The 14,302-nt window shown below is 41.8% G+C and overlaps 1 protein-coding gene across 3 annotated transcripts in view; it reads right to left on the bottom strand.

The window, feature by feature from the left end:
* The window catches only part of ash1l (ash1 (absent, small, or homeotic)-like (Drosophila)), a 183,036-nt gene that overhangs the window by 81,575 nt on the left and 87,159 nt on the right, over window positions 1–14,302 (bottom strand). For all 3 annotated transcript variants that reach the window (XM_059643085.1, XM_059643086.1, XM_059643087.1), the window contains exons 3-5: window positions 11,870–11,971; window positions 2,587–3,289; window positions 1,013–1,192 (exon numbers count right to left, since the gene is read on the bottom strand). In XM_059643085.1, coding sequence (XP_059499068.1) covers window positions 1,013–1,192; window positions 2,587–3,289; window positions 11,870–11,971 — 985 coding nt within the window. The remainder of the gene's footprint in view (window positions 1–1,012; window positions 1,193–2,586; window positions 3,290–11,869; window positions 11,972–14,302) is intronic.

Here is a 14,302-nt window from a genome sequence, read left to right as displayed (position 1 = left end):
TTGGGGGGGGGGGGGGGGGCGGCGGCATGTGGAAGCCACAATGAGAAATCACAGGCCATAAGACTGTCTACTGTGGGGGTAAAATTGTGCCACAAAACCCCAGATACTCTTCCTCTTAGAAAGTGCCAGCCTCCACCAACAATTGAACATAATCCAGTGTGAAACTGGGCAGTCAACTCCTTTTTAGGTGTACAAGAAGAATCTTAACTAGGAAGTTATCCTGAAGCATAATACTTCACACATACAAAATCAACCATCTGCACAGAGCCTTGTAGCATAGAACTTGTTTGCCAGAGCAAAAGGGTGTCTGGTTCCAATCTATAGTTCCCTGCAAGGGGTTCCTCAGCAGGTTGGGAAATCATGGCTTTCTTCAAAAGTCAAGGAAGCAAACAGATAAGACAACTGACCCTTCAGCTGTGCCTGTGGCCATGCAGCCAATAGCTAGTGGCTGTGTGGAAAGTACAGCTGTCAGAGTCTTGGAATGGGCTGACTAACTGTCTTACTACTATCTCACTTGGGAAATAAGTAGGTGGTGAGATCAGTTACAATCTTTAAACACAAAACCTGACACCCTGCTACAATGCGAGGATACTTGCAGCCAGTGGGGGAAGCAGTTAGCATGTCAGCAACAGAGATACATGGAAAAGCGCCATAAGGAGATGGAAAATAAAACTTGAGAACAGGAAAGTATCCAACAGGCTTGCCAGTGTCTGCTGTGAAACAGAAAGCAGACTCTTGATTGAAATAAAGAACTATCATAAGAATTCAGTTTCAAAAAAGTCTCTGACCAATTTCATGCACAATATAAAAAGCATAAACTTTCAGCGGAAGAACCTTCTGTGTATTGCAATATATACGCACCTTACTTAAGTCAGCAATCACTTCTGTTGTAATGTTTCCACTTGCACACTACAGTACCAAGAAACCAACCTTTGGAATGCTAGGATAACTTAAATGAAAGAAAGACTAAAGCCGCACACAGTGATGATAATACTTCTCACAATTTACTCACTCAGGAACCTTATAGACATCAGAGTACAGCCCTGCTTTCTGGTACTTTTTCTTAGGAGGGCGTGGGGCCTTCTTTTCCCTCTGGATGGTTGGCTGCGGAGGTGGTGTTATGGAATCTGTCGATGTGGTCTTCACTCCAGGCTTCGATGGGACAGCTGCTTCTGAAGATAACTCGGAAGAGCTGATTGGCAGTGAACAAAGATGCAGCAGTTTAACATTACTCTGCCTGACCAGTGGATGCACACTTCAAGCAATGTTAAAATATTTACAGATCTCATTGATTGAAAACAATTGAAGAGCCTCTCTATTGCAACATGTTTTCTCAAAACAAAATAAGTACAGAACGTATTGACGAAATTAGCAGGTCTGAAAGAATCTGTAAGCGAGAAACAGTGTTAAATTTCCAACCCGGCGTTTCTTCCCCCTTAAAACTAAATGGCTATCTGCTTAAGCTCAAGATACTGGATTTGAAAATACATTTGCAGCATGGAGACTTCCAATATTATTCTTCATGGATCCAGAACCCCAAAAAGCATCAAAGTTTAAATTTAGAGATAACGCAGGAAAGTTGACGTTTCCAGTTGGGACCTTTCTTCAGAAATTCTTCATGTATGAAGAATTTTTGAAGGGTGCCAACCTGAAACGTCAACTTTCCTGCTCCTCTGATGCTGCCTGGCCTGCTGTGTTCCTCCAGCTCCACACTGTGTTATCTATGACTCCAACATCGGCAGTTCTTACCATCTCAAAAGTTTAAATTTACGTTCTTTTAATTTTCAGATATCTTAGATGGTAAACAACAGATTGTGATTTAATTTAGCATTTTGCCATCACCGAAGCAGCAATGTTAAGGACTGTTTTCTCCAAAGGTGACTTGTGAATTTAAATACAAGTGTAACCAGATTTGAAATTGAGGGGAACAGACTGCCAGAACTTGAGGGGCTGCAATCTAGATATTCCTGGTCATGCCAGCTTACGCTTGCAACTCTAAAATGGAGTCTGTTGGGCTAGCCATTCCGAGACTTGAATTAGGTTTAGTATCACACGAGTACAGTGAAAAGTTTACAACTTAACTTGATTTGACTTGGCTTCAAATTTCAGTCTTGACTGACATTTTAACTTGTACTGGCAAGCTATACTGGTCTGTCAATCAAAACAACATTTAGCAATGCCAGAGTAACCAATCCAGGAAAACAAGGAAGCCATAAGCAGCCTCCCTTGTAGTTTAAGTACAGTGAAATCCATAGACAATTCCACACTCCAGGCCCAAACTGGGCAACACAGAACAAAAAAAGTTATTTCGTAATTTTTAAAGAACTGACTATGTTAAACCCAGTTCATATGGTTATTAATTAACTTTATACTCAATCTTGACTTATGATTTAGACTGTTGGTGAACAACAACGCATGTATGGGCCATCTTGGATGACTGTGTTTACACAAGATTTATGATGCCAAAATGTGGAGAATTATTTAAACTCCAGCTCAGGTCACTCTCCTCATTGTGTTGCCTTGTGACTGTGAAGCAAAGAGTCAAGAGGACAGGAACAGAGAAAGTGGAGCAACGCAGGTACTTACTCTTCTTCCAAGTGCCTTTTCCGTTTCACACCCTTCCTATGCTCAGACTGCTGCTGGTTCACACTCTGCAGCACTGATTCAATAACATCCATGATTGTGTCAGACTCCTTGTCCTTCTCTGCACTCTCACTTGGTTCCTGAAGAAGCGTTTCATCTTCTGTAGCAGGCAGCGAGGCACAAATCTGAGAGAGGCTCAAATCCTGTTTCCTGGGTCTGCCTCGCTTGCGTTTCACGATGTTGTTCCCAGTCCGTGACTGCCTCTGCAATTTCTTTGCTTTCAGAATCTTATTAACATGGTCCAGGTTCTTCTTGGTGGCTAAGATTTTGTCAAAATTGCACATTCTCCTCGCCTGGCATTGAATAGCTTCTATTCTGCTCTTCTTCAGTCGATGGCCAGCATTCAGATTCTGTTTGTCTGTAGATAACTGGCTATTCTCAAGGAGATCATTTGGACAAACAGTAGTTTGAGTGGGAGGTGTTTCTGCCCGTTTATTCTGGCACCTTTCCTGACTGTAGCTTTTGCCAGAGGTGGGAGTTAGTGGGCTGTCAGGCCGAGTAACCGTTACACTGGCTATAACATCTTCTATTGTCTTCTCTATAGCCATTTGTTGTGATCCATCTTGCGTTATACGCTGAATTACATTTTCAATAGCTTCCTCCACTGGACTTCCTAACTTTGTACCTCGTGATACTGATCCTGTAGCTGAAAAGGAAGGGATCTAATTAGCATAATACAATCCAAACATCTGCAGTATAAGCCATAAATAATACTGCTTTTGCACTGTTTCAGTAATGGAAGGCTATACAGTCTGGGGTCCTGCTGAGCTAGATGAGGAAATGATGAAGAGCAGTGCTACTTGTATCAGAATTACATACAGGGCTAATATTTATGCCATTTGGCGTTGTGTACATAGCATTGTTACTTCAATGGCGCAAATATTTGATTCAAGGAAAGGCCTAAACACAAATTCATCAAGTATTTACATAGTGCTTCACTCATTAATTTGAGGCCAAGAATGAGGCCTCTTCTATGAAAAACAGAAGATGTGGAGCTGTAACAGGAACTTTGTAAAACTGAGTAAAAGGGAAATGATTTGGTGTTTTGGAATTTTACACTTGGAAGCAGGAATGAGTTCAGGACTTGGTTCCAGTAACACAAGTGCAGATAAATCCTGTTGCCTGAGAGTAGAGGCAAGACACCTGGACCCCAACATCAACACCCTTTAAGTATTCCAGCTGCTACAAATGTTCAGTTAGAGTCAGGAAAATGCACATTACAACTTGACAAAAATGAAGCAGCAGCAGTATTCACTGAGCAAAGGGTCACATTGGCTTTCTGAATGCTGGCAATTTCCTACACTACTACTGCTCATATATCCAAGGAACTAAGTTTTTTTAGTGGGGGGGAAAAAAAAAAAGAGGGTGGGAAGATGGCAGGAAACAACATGTTAAAGAAAAACATTTACAGCTGAGTGAATGGGAGAGAAGAGACCACTAGTGCAAGACATACAGAATTCCAAAGCAAAAGAAGGGGTTGGGGGAAAAGAAGAAAGAAACTAATCAAAACAAATAGATATTCATGCACACAGAGGGGAAAAGCACAGAAAGGAAGCTAACATGCTCATGAAGGCAACAGAGAGAACATTATTAAATTGACAGACACAGAATCAGATAAAAGGTGCGGAGAAAGAGCAACAGAAATAAGTCATTGCCCAGTAATGTGTTATTTACTATAAACTTGGCCACTAGTAGGTCATGGGTGCACTTTTAAGAAAGAAGTGGAGATTAATTTTTCATTCAGTATACCATTTACCAACTTGTAAACTGCTCCGTTGGCCAAGCATTTAAAATTTTTTGGTAAATGACTGGGTGCTGATTCTAACATTGTAGTCGATATGAATTTATTAAACTGAGGTATAACATGGGATGGCTAGAAGAAAAATGCAGTGAAGAGGGACATAGATTTTCTATGTCTGATTAAATTTGTCACTTTACAGTAAGGAGTGACAGATATCATTTCAGATTGAGAATTCACTGAACATCATTAGCAGATAAACAGAGTGGTGGCTAACATTTTTGCCATTCAATCTACACCTCTGCGATTTATAATATGGTCAATTAGCCACCAGGATGACCACTATACTGAGTGTATGTACATTGCGCCTGTGAGAGGGAGAGAAATTGGACTTTGTGCTGTGGAGTTGAAAAGAATAAACTGGTTAAAACCAACATCAACAATAACAAAAGTTCAGATACATGACCATTGTCCTTATCAACATGTTCTACTCACCATTCATGCTCCTACTTAGAACATAGAACATACTTCTTTGCTGTTGTCAGTGTAGTCCCTTTCTCCATTCTCCAACTGCATGCACTCTGAACTTTCCTATAGAATCTCAATATTCCTCAATCATTTGGCAGGGAAGATGGTTTTTCAAATGACTGTATTCTACTCTGAATGCATCATGTACTATTTGCATTAACTTGCCTCCTGACTTCCCGAGCCTGTCCACCATCTACACGAGTTAAGTCAGGAATAAATGATAGAATACTCCCCACTTGCCTGGATGGGTGAAGCTCCAACACTTGAGAAAAAAGGAGGCGATGGTCTTGTGGCATTACCCTCAGACTCAGGTACTGTTCTGGCAACACAGGTTAAAATCCTTCTATACCAATGGTGGAGTTTGAATTCAATAAAAATCTGGATTTAAGAGTCAATTGATGGCCATTGTCATTAATTCTCAGAAAGCAATGTGATTGACTTTTAATGGCCCTCTTGGATAATTAGGGATAAGCAATAACTGCTGGCCTAGCCAGTGAGGTCGACATCCTGCGTACACAAAGGTTTTTAAAAAAGGCAGCTCACTTGATGGGCACGCAATCCACGACCTATGACATCCACTCCCTCCAACAATGACCCACAGTGACAGCAATGTGTACCATTTACAAAATGGTAACCCAATCTTTTGGCAACACCTGTCAAACCACAGCTTCTGCCATCTATAAGCACAAGGGCAGCAGATACACCACTTCCAAGTTCCAATCCAAACAACGTCATCCTGACTCAGCAACTCACCTGTTCCTTCAGTGCTGTTGGCTCATAAAACTGGAACTTCCTTCCGATCAGCACTGTGGGTGCACCTACATTAGACTGACTGCAACAGTTCAAGAAGGTAGCTTACCATCATCTTAAGATGGACAATAAATGATAGACTATCCAGCAAAACTCATCTCATTAATGAATAAAATAAAATCAATTGCTGGCAAATAGATCTTCTCAAATTTCCTAAATATATCAGGACAATTATTACACAAGTCTTCAGAGAAAGAATTCATCTCCATGTGAAATTCTCATTTTCGCTATTGCTATGAACTCCATATTTGACAGAAACTTAAAAGCTTCAGCTTTTTTTTTGCCTGTCCCTTTCTTAAAAGTGACTCATCTCTGCTCAAGGTCCCACAGTCTCTGGAAGATGTCTGCTACCATAAAAAAAGGGCTGGCAGCATGCTATGTGATGGCCAAAGCATCAAAGTCACCATCAACATGATGATGGCCTCACCAACGGAGAAACATAGACATTTGCCAGCAGGGGTCACTAAACAGATTACAGGAACTACAATCCAATCTTGTCTTTGCAAGCCACATGTAACAAGTCCAGAAAACGGCTTTTAAAAGGAAAGAATGGCCTTTGGATTTGATCAGTGAAGGAAAAAACAACAAAGTGTTTACAAGCTCAAACAATGCTTACTTCTCAGACGGCACTTCAGTAATGAATAAGTTAAAAGATTATCATTAGCCAATTATAGCTTGTGAACCTGGCATTACTATAATCACATGTTTACACTGACTTACTTCAGGCAGTGTTCCAGGTACCTTCAGACAGTTGAGCATGTGTGCTGATTTTCTTCATTTTTCTAAAATATGCAATTTCAATGGCCAACTATTTGAGATATTACAAAGAAAAACATAACATTCATGTAGTTGGGTGGCAGTTACACATTAAGAAAAAGAGGGAGACTGACATAGAACCCCTTTTCTTCCTCAAATGGCATTCTTTACTTCACATTTCAACTTGACTATAAATCAAAAATATGAGCAAGGCAGTGAGTAACAAGGCTGGAATTCAAGCAGGCAGTTTGATGATGTCATGAAGTACAAAGCCAGTTACAAATGTCAGCAGGGCTCAAACTGAAATAACGCCTAATAACTCTCTGCCAGACTGCTTCGTGTAGTCAGGAGTTTGTGTGATGTTCACTTAAAATTTTATTTCTGGTCTGCTACAAACAGCCAGTTAAACACACTGAAGACACAGCAACATACGTCAACAGTTAAGACGGTATCGCAAAAGTGGTAGCTGCCTAGAGTCCTGTGATGTCTCACTCTAATATTCTGCAGCATCTCCTCAAGATTAAACCATGATGGCTTCGGATACAGATCAGAAATAATCTAAGTGAATCGCAGAATAAGCTCAAGGAGCTGAATGGCCTCCTCCTGCACTAGTGTACAATAGCTTCAACAAAGTACCACTTCTCAGCAACAATGAAACAATGGGTAACAGCCTTGTGTCTGTCCCAGGGCTTGAACCCATTATCCAGGCAGGCAATCAAGTGCAATACGAAAGGAGTGCTGCCTTTTGAAAGAAGTGTTAAGTCAAGACTCATTTTGCCTACTATGACGGATTACAAAAATCCCAGGCAACCTTTCGAAGAGCAACACTGAGTTCTCCTTGTAAACAAACAGTCATCGAGTAAGTACTACACCTCAAACTTATCACGTTTGTGGGGATCCCGCTGAGTACAATTGGAATTCTATATTTGCTCACACAACATTCGTAACACTTCAGAAGCCATTTAGAAGCTACAAGTGCCTTGTATGAAGGTGGTGTGTAGATGGTATATTCTTTCTGCCCACTCATACCACCTGATCCAGGTGAACATCCATTATTGAAGGTGAAATCGATATTATTGCCCTGCTTCCATACTGTTTTATCTGTACAACAGTCTCATGTAACAGAAAGGTAAACTGAGTGAATAAAATCTATTCTCGTTCCGTACCACCGCTCTGCAGAAACAGCTGTGCCTTGCTATAATGCTGCTTACTATCTAAAACATGACTTAGATTGACAGGAACATTCCAGAGAGGAAAAGAAGCCTGAACACCAAGCCCACAGGCCTCAGGATGTTTGAAGACTCAAAACAGTTTCCAGTAGCAGAAACATTTCAAAGTAGTAAATAGTTAACCAAGCTAAAAATGCTCACTGCAGCAAACATGTAGCATCGGTTAGAGATTTCACAGTAAAAACTGCCAAGGAATATTTCTTTCAACTGAAAGCTCACAGCAAGTCCCAAAGTTCATGTTCATTTTCTCTCCTTCCCCTGATAACGTCAACACTCTCCGAACATGGACAGCATAGCTTGGCCTCATCCAGGTCTGGATACCAAGCGCCACCAGGCTATCCTATCACATGGTCGGTCATGTTGAAGTCCAATCCAGTCTTAAATCTGATACCTACATATAGACACTTAGCGCACAAAATAAATATTAGCGTATAGTAAGAGCCCAATCAGACAATGCCATACAACAAGCACTATATTTTGTCAAAGAGACTCCCTACAAGGTGGAAACAGGTCATGCAGCTCAGAGTCCACATCAACCCTCCGAACAGTATGCCATCCCCAGGTCCAACTGCCTCCCCACCCCCACCCTATAGCTGTAACTCTATTTCCCATGGCTAATCCATCTAACCCGCACATCCCTGGACACTACTGGCAATTTAGCACGGCCAAGCCATTCTAACCTGCACAACTCTGAACTGTGGGAGGAAATGGAGCACCTGGAGGAAACCCGTACAGACACCGGGACAATGTGCAAACTCCGCACAGACAGTTGCCTGAGGCTGGAGAGAACCGGGGTCTGTGGGGCTAAGAGGCAAACCACTGAGGCACCACGCCACTACAGTAGAGATCGACTGCAACTAACGCCTCACTCATGATTAGTAAAGCCATAGACTGGGAAGTAAGCGCTGGCATTTTGACTGCAGCAGCTTGTAATTACACCTACAGCCTGCTCAGCTAAAGTGGAGTGAGTTCACAAAAGGTCACCTGCTCTTCACAAAGTGGCACAGTCCACTCTATGGAAAATACATTCAAAAAGCAGCTTGACTTTCATTGTAAAACATAAAAATGGTATAGAGAAAACGTTGTACCAGTGACACCTGAACATTCTCCAACACCTCCTGCCCTGCCCAAAAAAAAAGTGACGAATATCTGACCTACTCTAACAAAGCTACATGGTCACTAGGCTGAGATGAGTGATCAATCAACTAATTTTTTTTACTGAGGCACATAAACTTAACCATTACAATGGGCTCTCCTACCTTAATAGACATTTTGATTTATTAAAAACCCATCTGACAGAACAATTTGAATAAATTATTAATTAGGATGGGGGTCACACGAACAAATACAATGTTAGGATTTGTTGGATCTGACTGCATGGCTCATACTAACAAAGTGTGGAGCTGGAGGAACACAGTAGGCCAGGCGGCATTAGAAGAGCAGGAAACCTGAAGAGTCCTGACCTGAAACGTCAGCTTTCCTTATTCCCCTGATGCTGCCTGGCCTGTTGTACTCCTCCAGCTCCACACTTATCTCTGACTCCAGCATCTGCAGTTCTTGCTATCTCAGGGCTCAAACTAACTTTTGTTTTGCAGTTTTCACTTCAAAGAGGAGTCAGAAACATGTACTCAGACTGTGGTGTATAGGACTGTGGAATAGTGAGGGGTGTGTTGTGGTTACTGTGCCAGCGAGAGAATCATTAACAAAGTAGATTACATGAAACATTGCGGTTCCATGAGGGAGAGGTTTGTTATCAGAGATAAACAGATGATACAACACTAAGCAGCTTTGTCCTGTGGTTTTTCAGTCAACAAGGCATTTACAAACTAGCATACATTCAAAATCACCAGGTTGGTTATCCAGATTTTGACTGCACAGCATACAATTGTGTAATGTAGTTTCTGTCAGTGGGTTAGATCAAGAGGCCACAGCATGATTACTACAATGAGTGGTAAGTAGTCAGTGGCAGTATGCCCTCACTTGGGTTACCATCAGAATTCTAAGAAGTTAACAAGTAGAGTTTATGGATCTTTTCACCGACCAAAGAACAGATAACCTAAACACAAATAAAAAAACTAACAAAAAAGAAAGGGGGGGGGGAGGAGAAGAGAGAGAGAGCGGGGGAGAAGAAGAGAGAGCGGGGGAGAAGAAGAGAAGAGAGAGGGGGGGGGGGAGGAGAGAAGAGAGAGGGGGGGGGGGAGAGAGGGGGGGGAAGAGAGAGAGAGAGAGAGGGAGAGGGAGAGGGAGAGGGAGAGGGAGAGGGAGAGGGAGAGGGAGAGGGAGAGGGAGAGGGAGAGGGAGAGGGAGAGGGAGAGGGAGAGGGAGAGGGAGAGGGAGAGGGAGAGGGAGAGGGAGAGGGAGAGGGAGAGGGAGAGAGAGAGAGAGAGAGAGAGAGAGAGAGAGAGAGAGAGAGAGTGGGGGGGGGGTTGAGAGAGAGAGAGTGGGGGGGGGGAGAGAGAGAGAGAGAGAGAGAGAGAGAGAGAGAGAGAGAGAGAGAGAGAGAGAGAGAGAGAGAGAGAGAGGGAGAGAGAGAGAGAGAGGCGCAGGTGACAGCACATTTCATCTCATTATATCTGGATTTTCAGCCTAGGGTTACAATCAGGAGTAACATTCGATTCCTTCATCTTATTTGCACTTTTTGACTTTTGTGGACGCGATGCTTCAAATCAGAAAGGGCAGTAAAAATTTCCAGCCAGGGGTAATACCTGACTCCATTCAACAAACACAACAGACTATCACACATTTGATAGAGAGAAAGGAGCTTACAAGTCAATTACGAAATGAAACAGAACAACCTGATGAAAACTTTCAAGTTTAAAAGACTGGGATTGTTTTCACTGGAAAGACAGGGACTGATAGGAGACCTGAAAAAGAGGTCTACAAAATTATGACAGGCATAGACGGGGTGAATAGTCAGAGGCTTTTTCCCAGGGTTGAAGTTTTCAATTACAAGGAGGCACAGGTTCAAGGTGAGAGGGCAAAAATTTAAGGGAGATGTGAGACGAAAAGTTGTCATGCAGAGAGTGGTAAGAGCCTGGAAGGCGCTGGCGGAAGTGGGCATGTTGGCAACATTTAAAAGGTATCTAGATGGTTACATGAATAGGTAGGGAATACAGGGATGTGGACTTAAGGGCAAAAGGTTTTTTTTTGAGTTTTGTCTTGCTCTGATGATCGGCACAGGCTTGAAGGGCTGAAGGGCCTATACCTGTGCCATACTTCTCTTTTGTTCAGACAGAGAGAGTCCAATGCTCCTGACGGTAGTTTCCCTCAGTGTACAATGGGACACTTACTGGTGTTAACATAGTTAAGGGAGGGATGGGGATTAACTGATTAATTAATTGATGAGTGGATTTCAAGGGAGAACAGTGAGGATTCTTATGGTATCCTGCTGGTGTCCGTACCTCTGGGCCAGGGAAAGTGGAATCAGGTCACATCTACTCCTGAGGGGTGTTGCAACATTTCTGAACAGTTTGATTAAAATCAGCTAGTCATATTGTAGTCATCTGCAGGCCTGGCTTCAAGTCCCACCTGCTCCAGAAGTGTACAATAATATCTCTGCACTAGTTGATTAGAAAATATCCAAGAACAAGTATGGCAGAGTGGTCATGTCCTCACCTCTGGGCCACAAGGTTCAGAGTCAAGTTTCACCTGTTCAGAAACATCAAGCATCTGTGTACATGGTTGATTAAAAATATTTGAGAGTACTAAAGAACTGGTGATAAAGTGCATCCACAAAGAAAGCTGTCTTGGCTTCTATTAAGCATCATTTTATTAGAGATTTTTGGTTGCAGTGAATCAAAGAATATGGCAAGTAGGTAGGAAAGTGGAGTCAAGGCAGAGGATTAGTCATAATTGTACTGAACGTTTGAGCAGACTGAAGGAGCTTTATGGTCTACTGCTGCTCCTGTTCTTTATCCTCTGAAAAGCATTAGTTTAAAAAAATGTTAATAGTACTAACTGAGAAAATGACTGACAAACAAAAAGGAGGACAAGTAATATAAACTGCTGGAGAAACTCATGCAAGTCTGAGAAGGGAGCAGCATCTCTGCAGAGAGAAACAGTTGACACTGAAGTGCCAACATAATTTCTTTGGATACGGGGATATTTTTAACAGATTTTGAGTTGAGAGGGGCAAATGAGAGAAAAGTATCAATGATGAACTTGCCTGCTGAAGTTGCACTGTCAGGAGTTCTCCTTCTGGTTGGACTGCAATTAACACTGTCCTGATGTTTCTGTGATGCCTGCTTCTCTTGTAACAGTTGCAAACCTGTAGGTTAGATTGAAGAGATACAATGAGAATAATGCACGACTATTAACTATTCCAACACTGGACATCACCCTTCCAAACAGTTATTCCCGTCATTCAGACTGCCAATGCTATTTAAACTTCTGTACGAGCACAGTGGCACACATCTATGTAAAACACAGGCTTTCAGCATAGACATAAAGCTAAAGCCTGCTAAGGGTTAAACAATCGTTCCTTTCATAATGCTGTAATTCACTGATCTGTTTATCCAGACACTGGACCAGCTACAGCAACAATCCAACAGGTCATGTGCGGCGAGCTTTCTCACTACTGCACAGGCTGGCACAAGCCTGCCTGCACAGACAGCACAGTAGTTTTCAATTTAAGTAGTGGATACAAAGCTTTGAGAAAGCAGTATTGCCAGAAAATACACTCATCTGCTGAGATTTCAAAAAAAAATGCACAAATCCTAACAGAAAACTTAAAAATCGCCTAATCATTATAAAATGAAATATAAAATCGAGCCATATCTTTGCCTGTAATTATTACACACAACGTCCACCAAGGTAAAAATAGTAAAATTACATATAAAGCTTGGATTTCTGATTGCAGAAATTTCTGATTTCTGAACATGCAGTTGAACACTTTTTCAGTTGATCAATTGGATAAAAACAATTTTGTTCTAAACCTCCATCAACAGCTTGCCTTGGCGGGGGTAGTTTGTGAATACTTCCGTTTTTCTTTGCAATCAAAACTTGATTACAGTTTCAGATGTAAACAAAACCTCGCTGCAGCAAGGTACCACAATATTTGGAACTTTGAAAAGCAGCAGCAGCTGTGAAATATTCAGGCAGTGGAAACAAACCATTATAGCGTTGTTCTGGCTTCACAATTTACATTGCACCTTTGCAGTGCCTCAGGTAACAGGTTGAAGCATGTTACAGAAGTGCTAGTCCATTCATTTGACATAATCAGTCACTCCTATCTTTCAGTTCTTGGAAAGAGTGGAACCAAGCAGAATGAGAATTGATGCTCGGTGTAAACTTTTACAAATTGCTCTGAAAAATAAGGTACAGGTTTTCCAGCATTTCAAGAACAAAAAAGGTCACTGCACTGATTTGGAATGGTAATCCTGCCCCCATTCCTCCTCTTCCTCATGATCCCCAAAACCAGCAAGAAGGGAGACTATTTAGGAATGTGCAATCCTATATTTTTGCTAAACTCGGACAACTCATTCAAGGCTGGGGATTGACCCTTGGCCCAATTGGTTTGTGGGGTTAGCAGTAGGCTGGCTGGTGGCCTTCCTCACCAGGTCAACGTGGAACAAAGATGCTTTATGTTTAAAGAGGACGGGAATGGGGAAAAAGTAGTCATGTTAATTTCCCCTGATGATAATGCCAGTGCTGCTTTTGATCTGCCATGAGATTGCCACCAGAAAAGCCACCAGAATTTGCACATTCCATGGGTGGATATCCAGTCTTTGGTTGGTATCGCTCCAGAGCAGCAAAGCAGAGGCCAGAAACTGAAACATTAAAATAAAGCAGTCAACCTTAACTATTCGAAACAGACAGCTATCAAATTCTAAACAAACGAGACAAAGTTTGTAGTTAGTATTTAGCATTGTGTCTTTGGATCAAGAGGCAACACAACTGCTACACATGACCAACATCATTGAAAACTTAAGATGCGTTATTTTCTGGTCCCAAAGTTTCCAATGTCAGTTAAACCACAGACACACTTGGCTTTAATTGAGTCACACACTGGCTGAAAGAAATACGTTTCATCTGACTCACATCAATCAATAAAAAGGTTATGTATAACTTCCTTGTAGCAGCAACTTGGGCTTCAGACAAACTGACCAAAATTACTCAACCAGATTGGAAATGCTATGCAGGCTCCCAGCATGAACCTTGAATATTTGATATCTACTAAACTGCCCTCTCCTAAATTAACTCATCATTGCTCATGTTGTCAAAAATATTTTTGCACATACAAAGTGGGGACAGGGAGGAATGTGAGAAGTGACAAACATGGCCAAAAGGGGATACGACTCTGTCAATGAAGTTGCAAGCAATTTCAGGGATTCTCTCCTGGGTCGTTCTGCTCCCCAAGTGATCTGAATAAATTATACTGGGATAATTTTTAACAGTTGGTTTAAAAACAGCCTTCCTCTCACAATGCAGCACCAATCTAATAAGTTAAGCTGGCACCATTTATATAAGTTTTCTGATGAGCTCCTGTGAACCAGTAATATCGCAGCTAAAAAAAGAAAGTACACATACTAGTAAATGGTCAAAGAAATAACACGGCATCAATGACATGAACCTCAGGATGCAACTTTTATGGAAGATT

Source organism: Stegostoma tigrinum, chromosome 47 (genome assembly GCF_030684315.1).
Source record: "Stegostoma tigrinum isolate sSteTig4 chromosome 47, sSteTig4.hap1, whole genome shotgun sequence".
NCBI classification, from domain to species: domain Eukaryota; kingdom Metazoa; phylum Chordata; class Chondrichthyes; order Orectolobiformes; family Stegostomatidae; genus Stegostoma; species Stegostoma tigrinum.
Note: the sequence above shows the minus strand (reverse complement) of the source record. Positions and strands in the feature narration are given on the sequence as shown.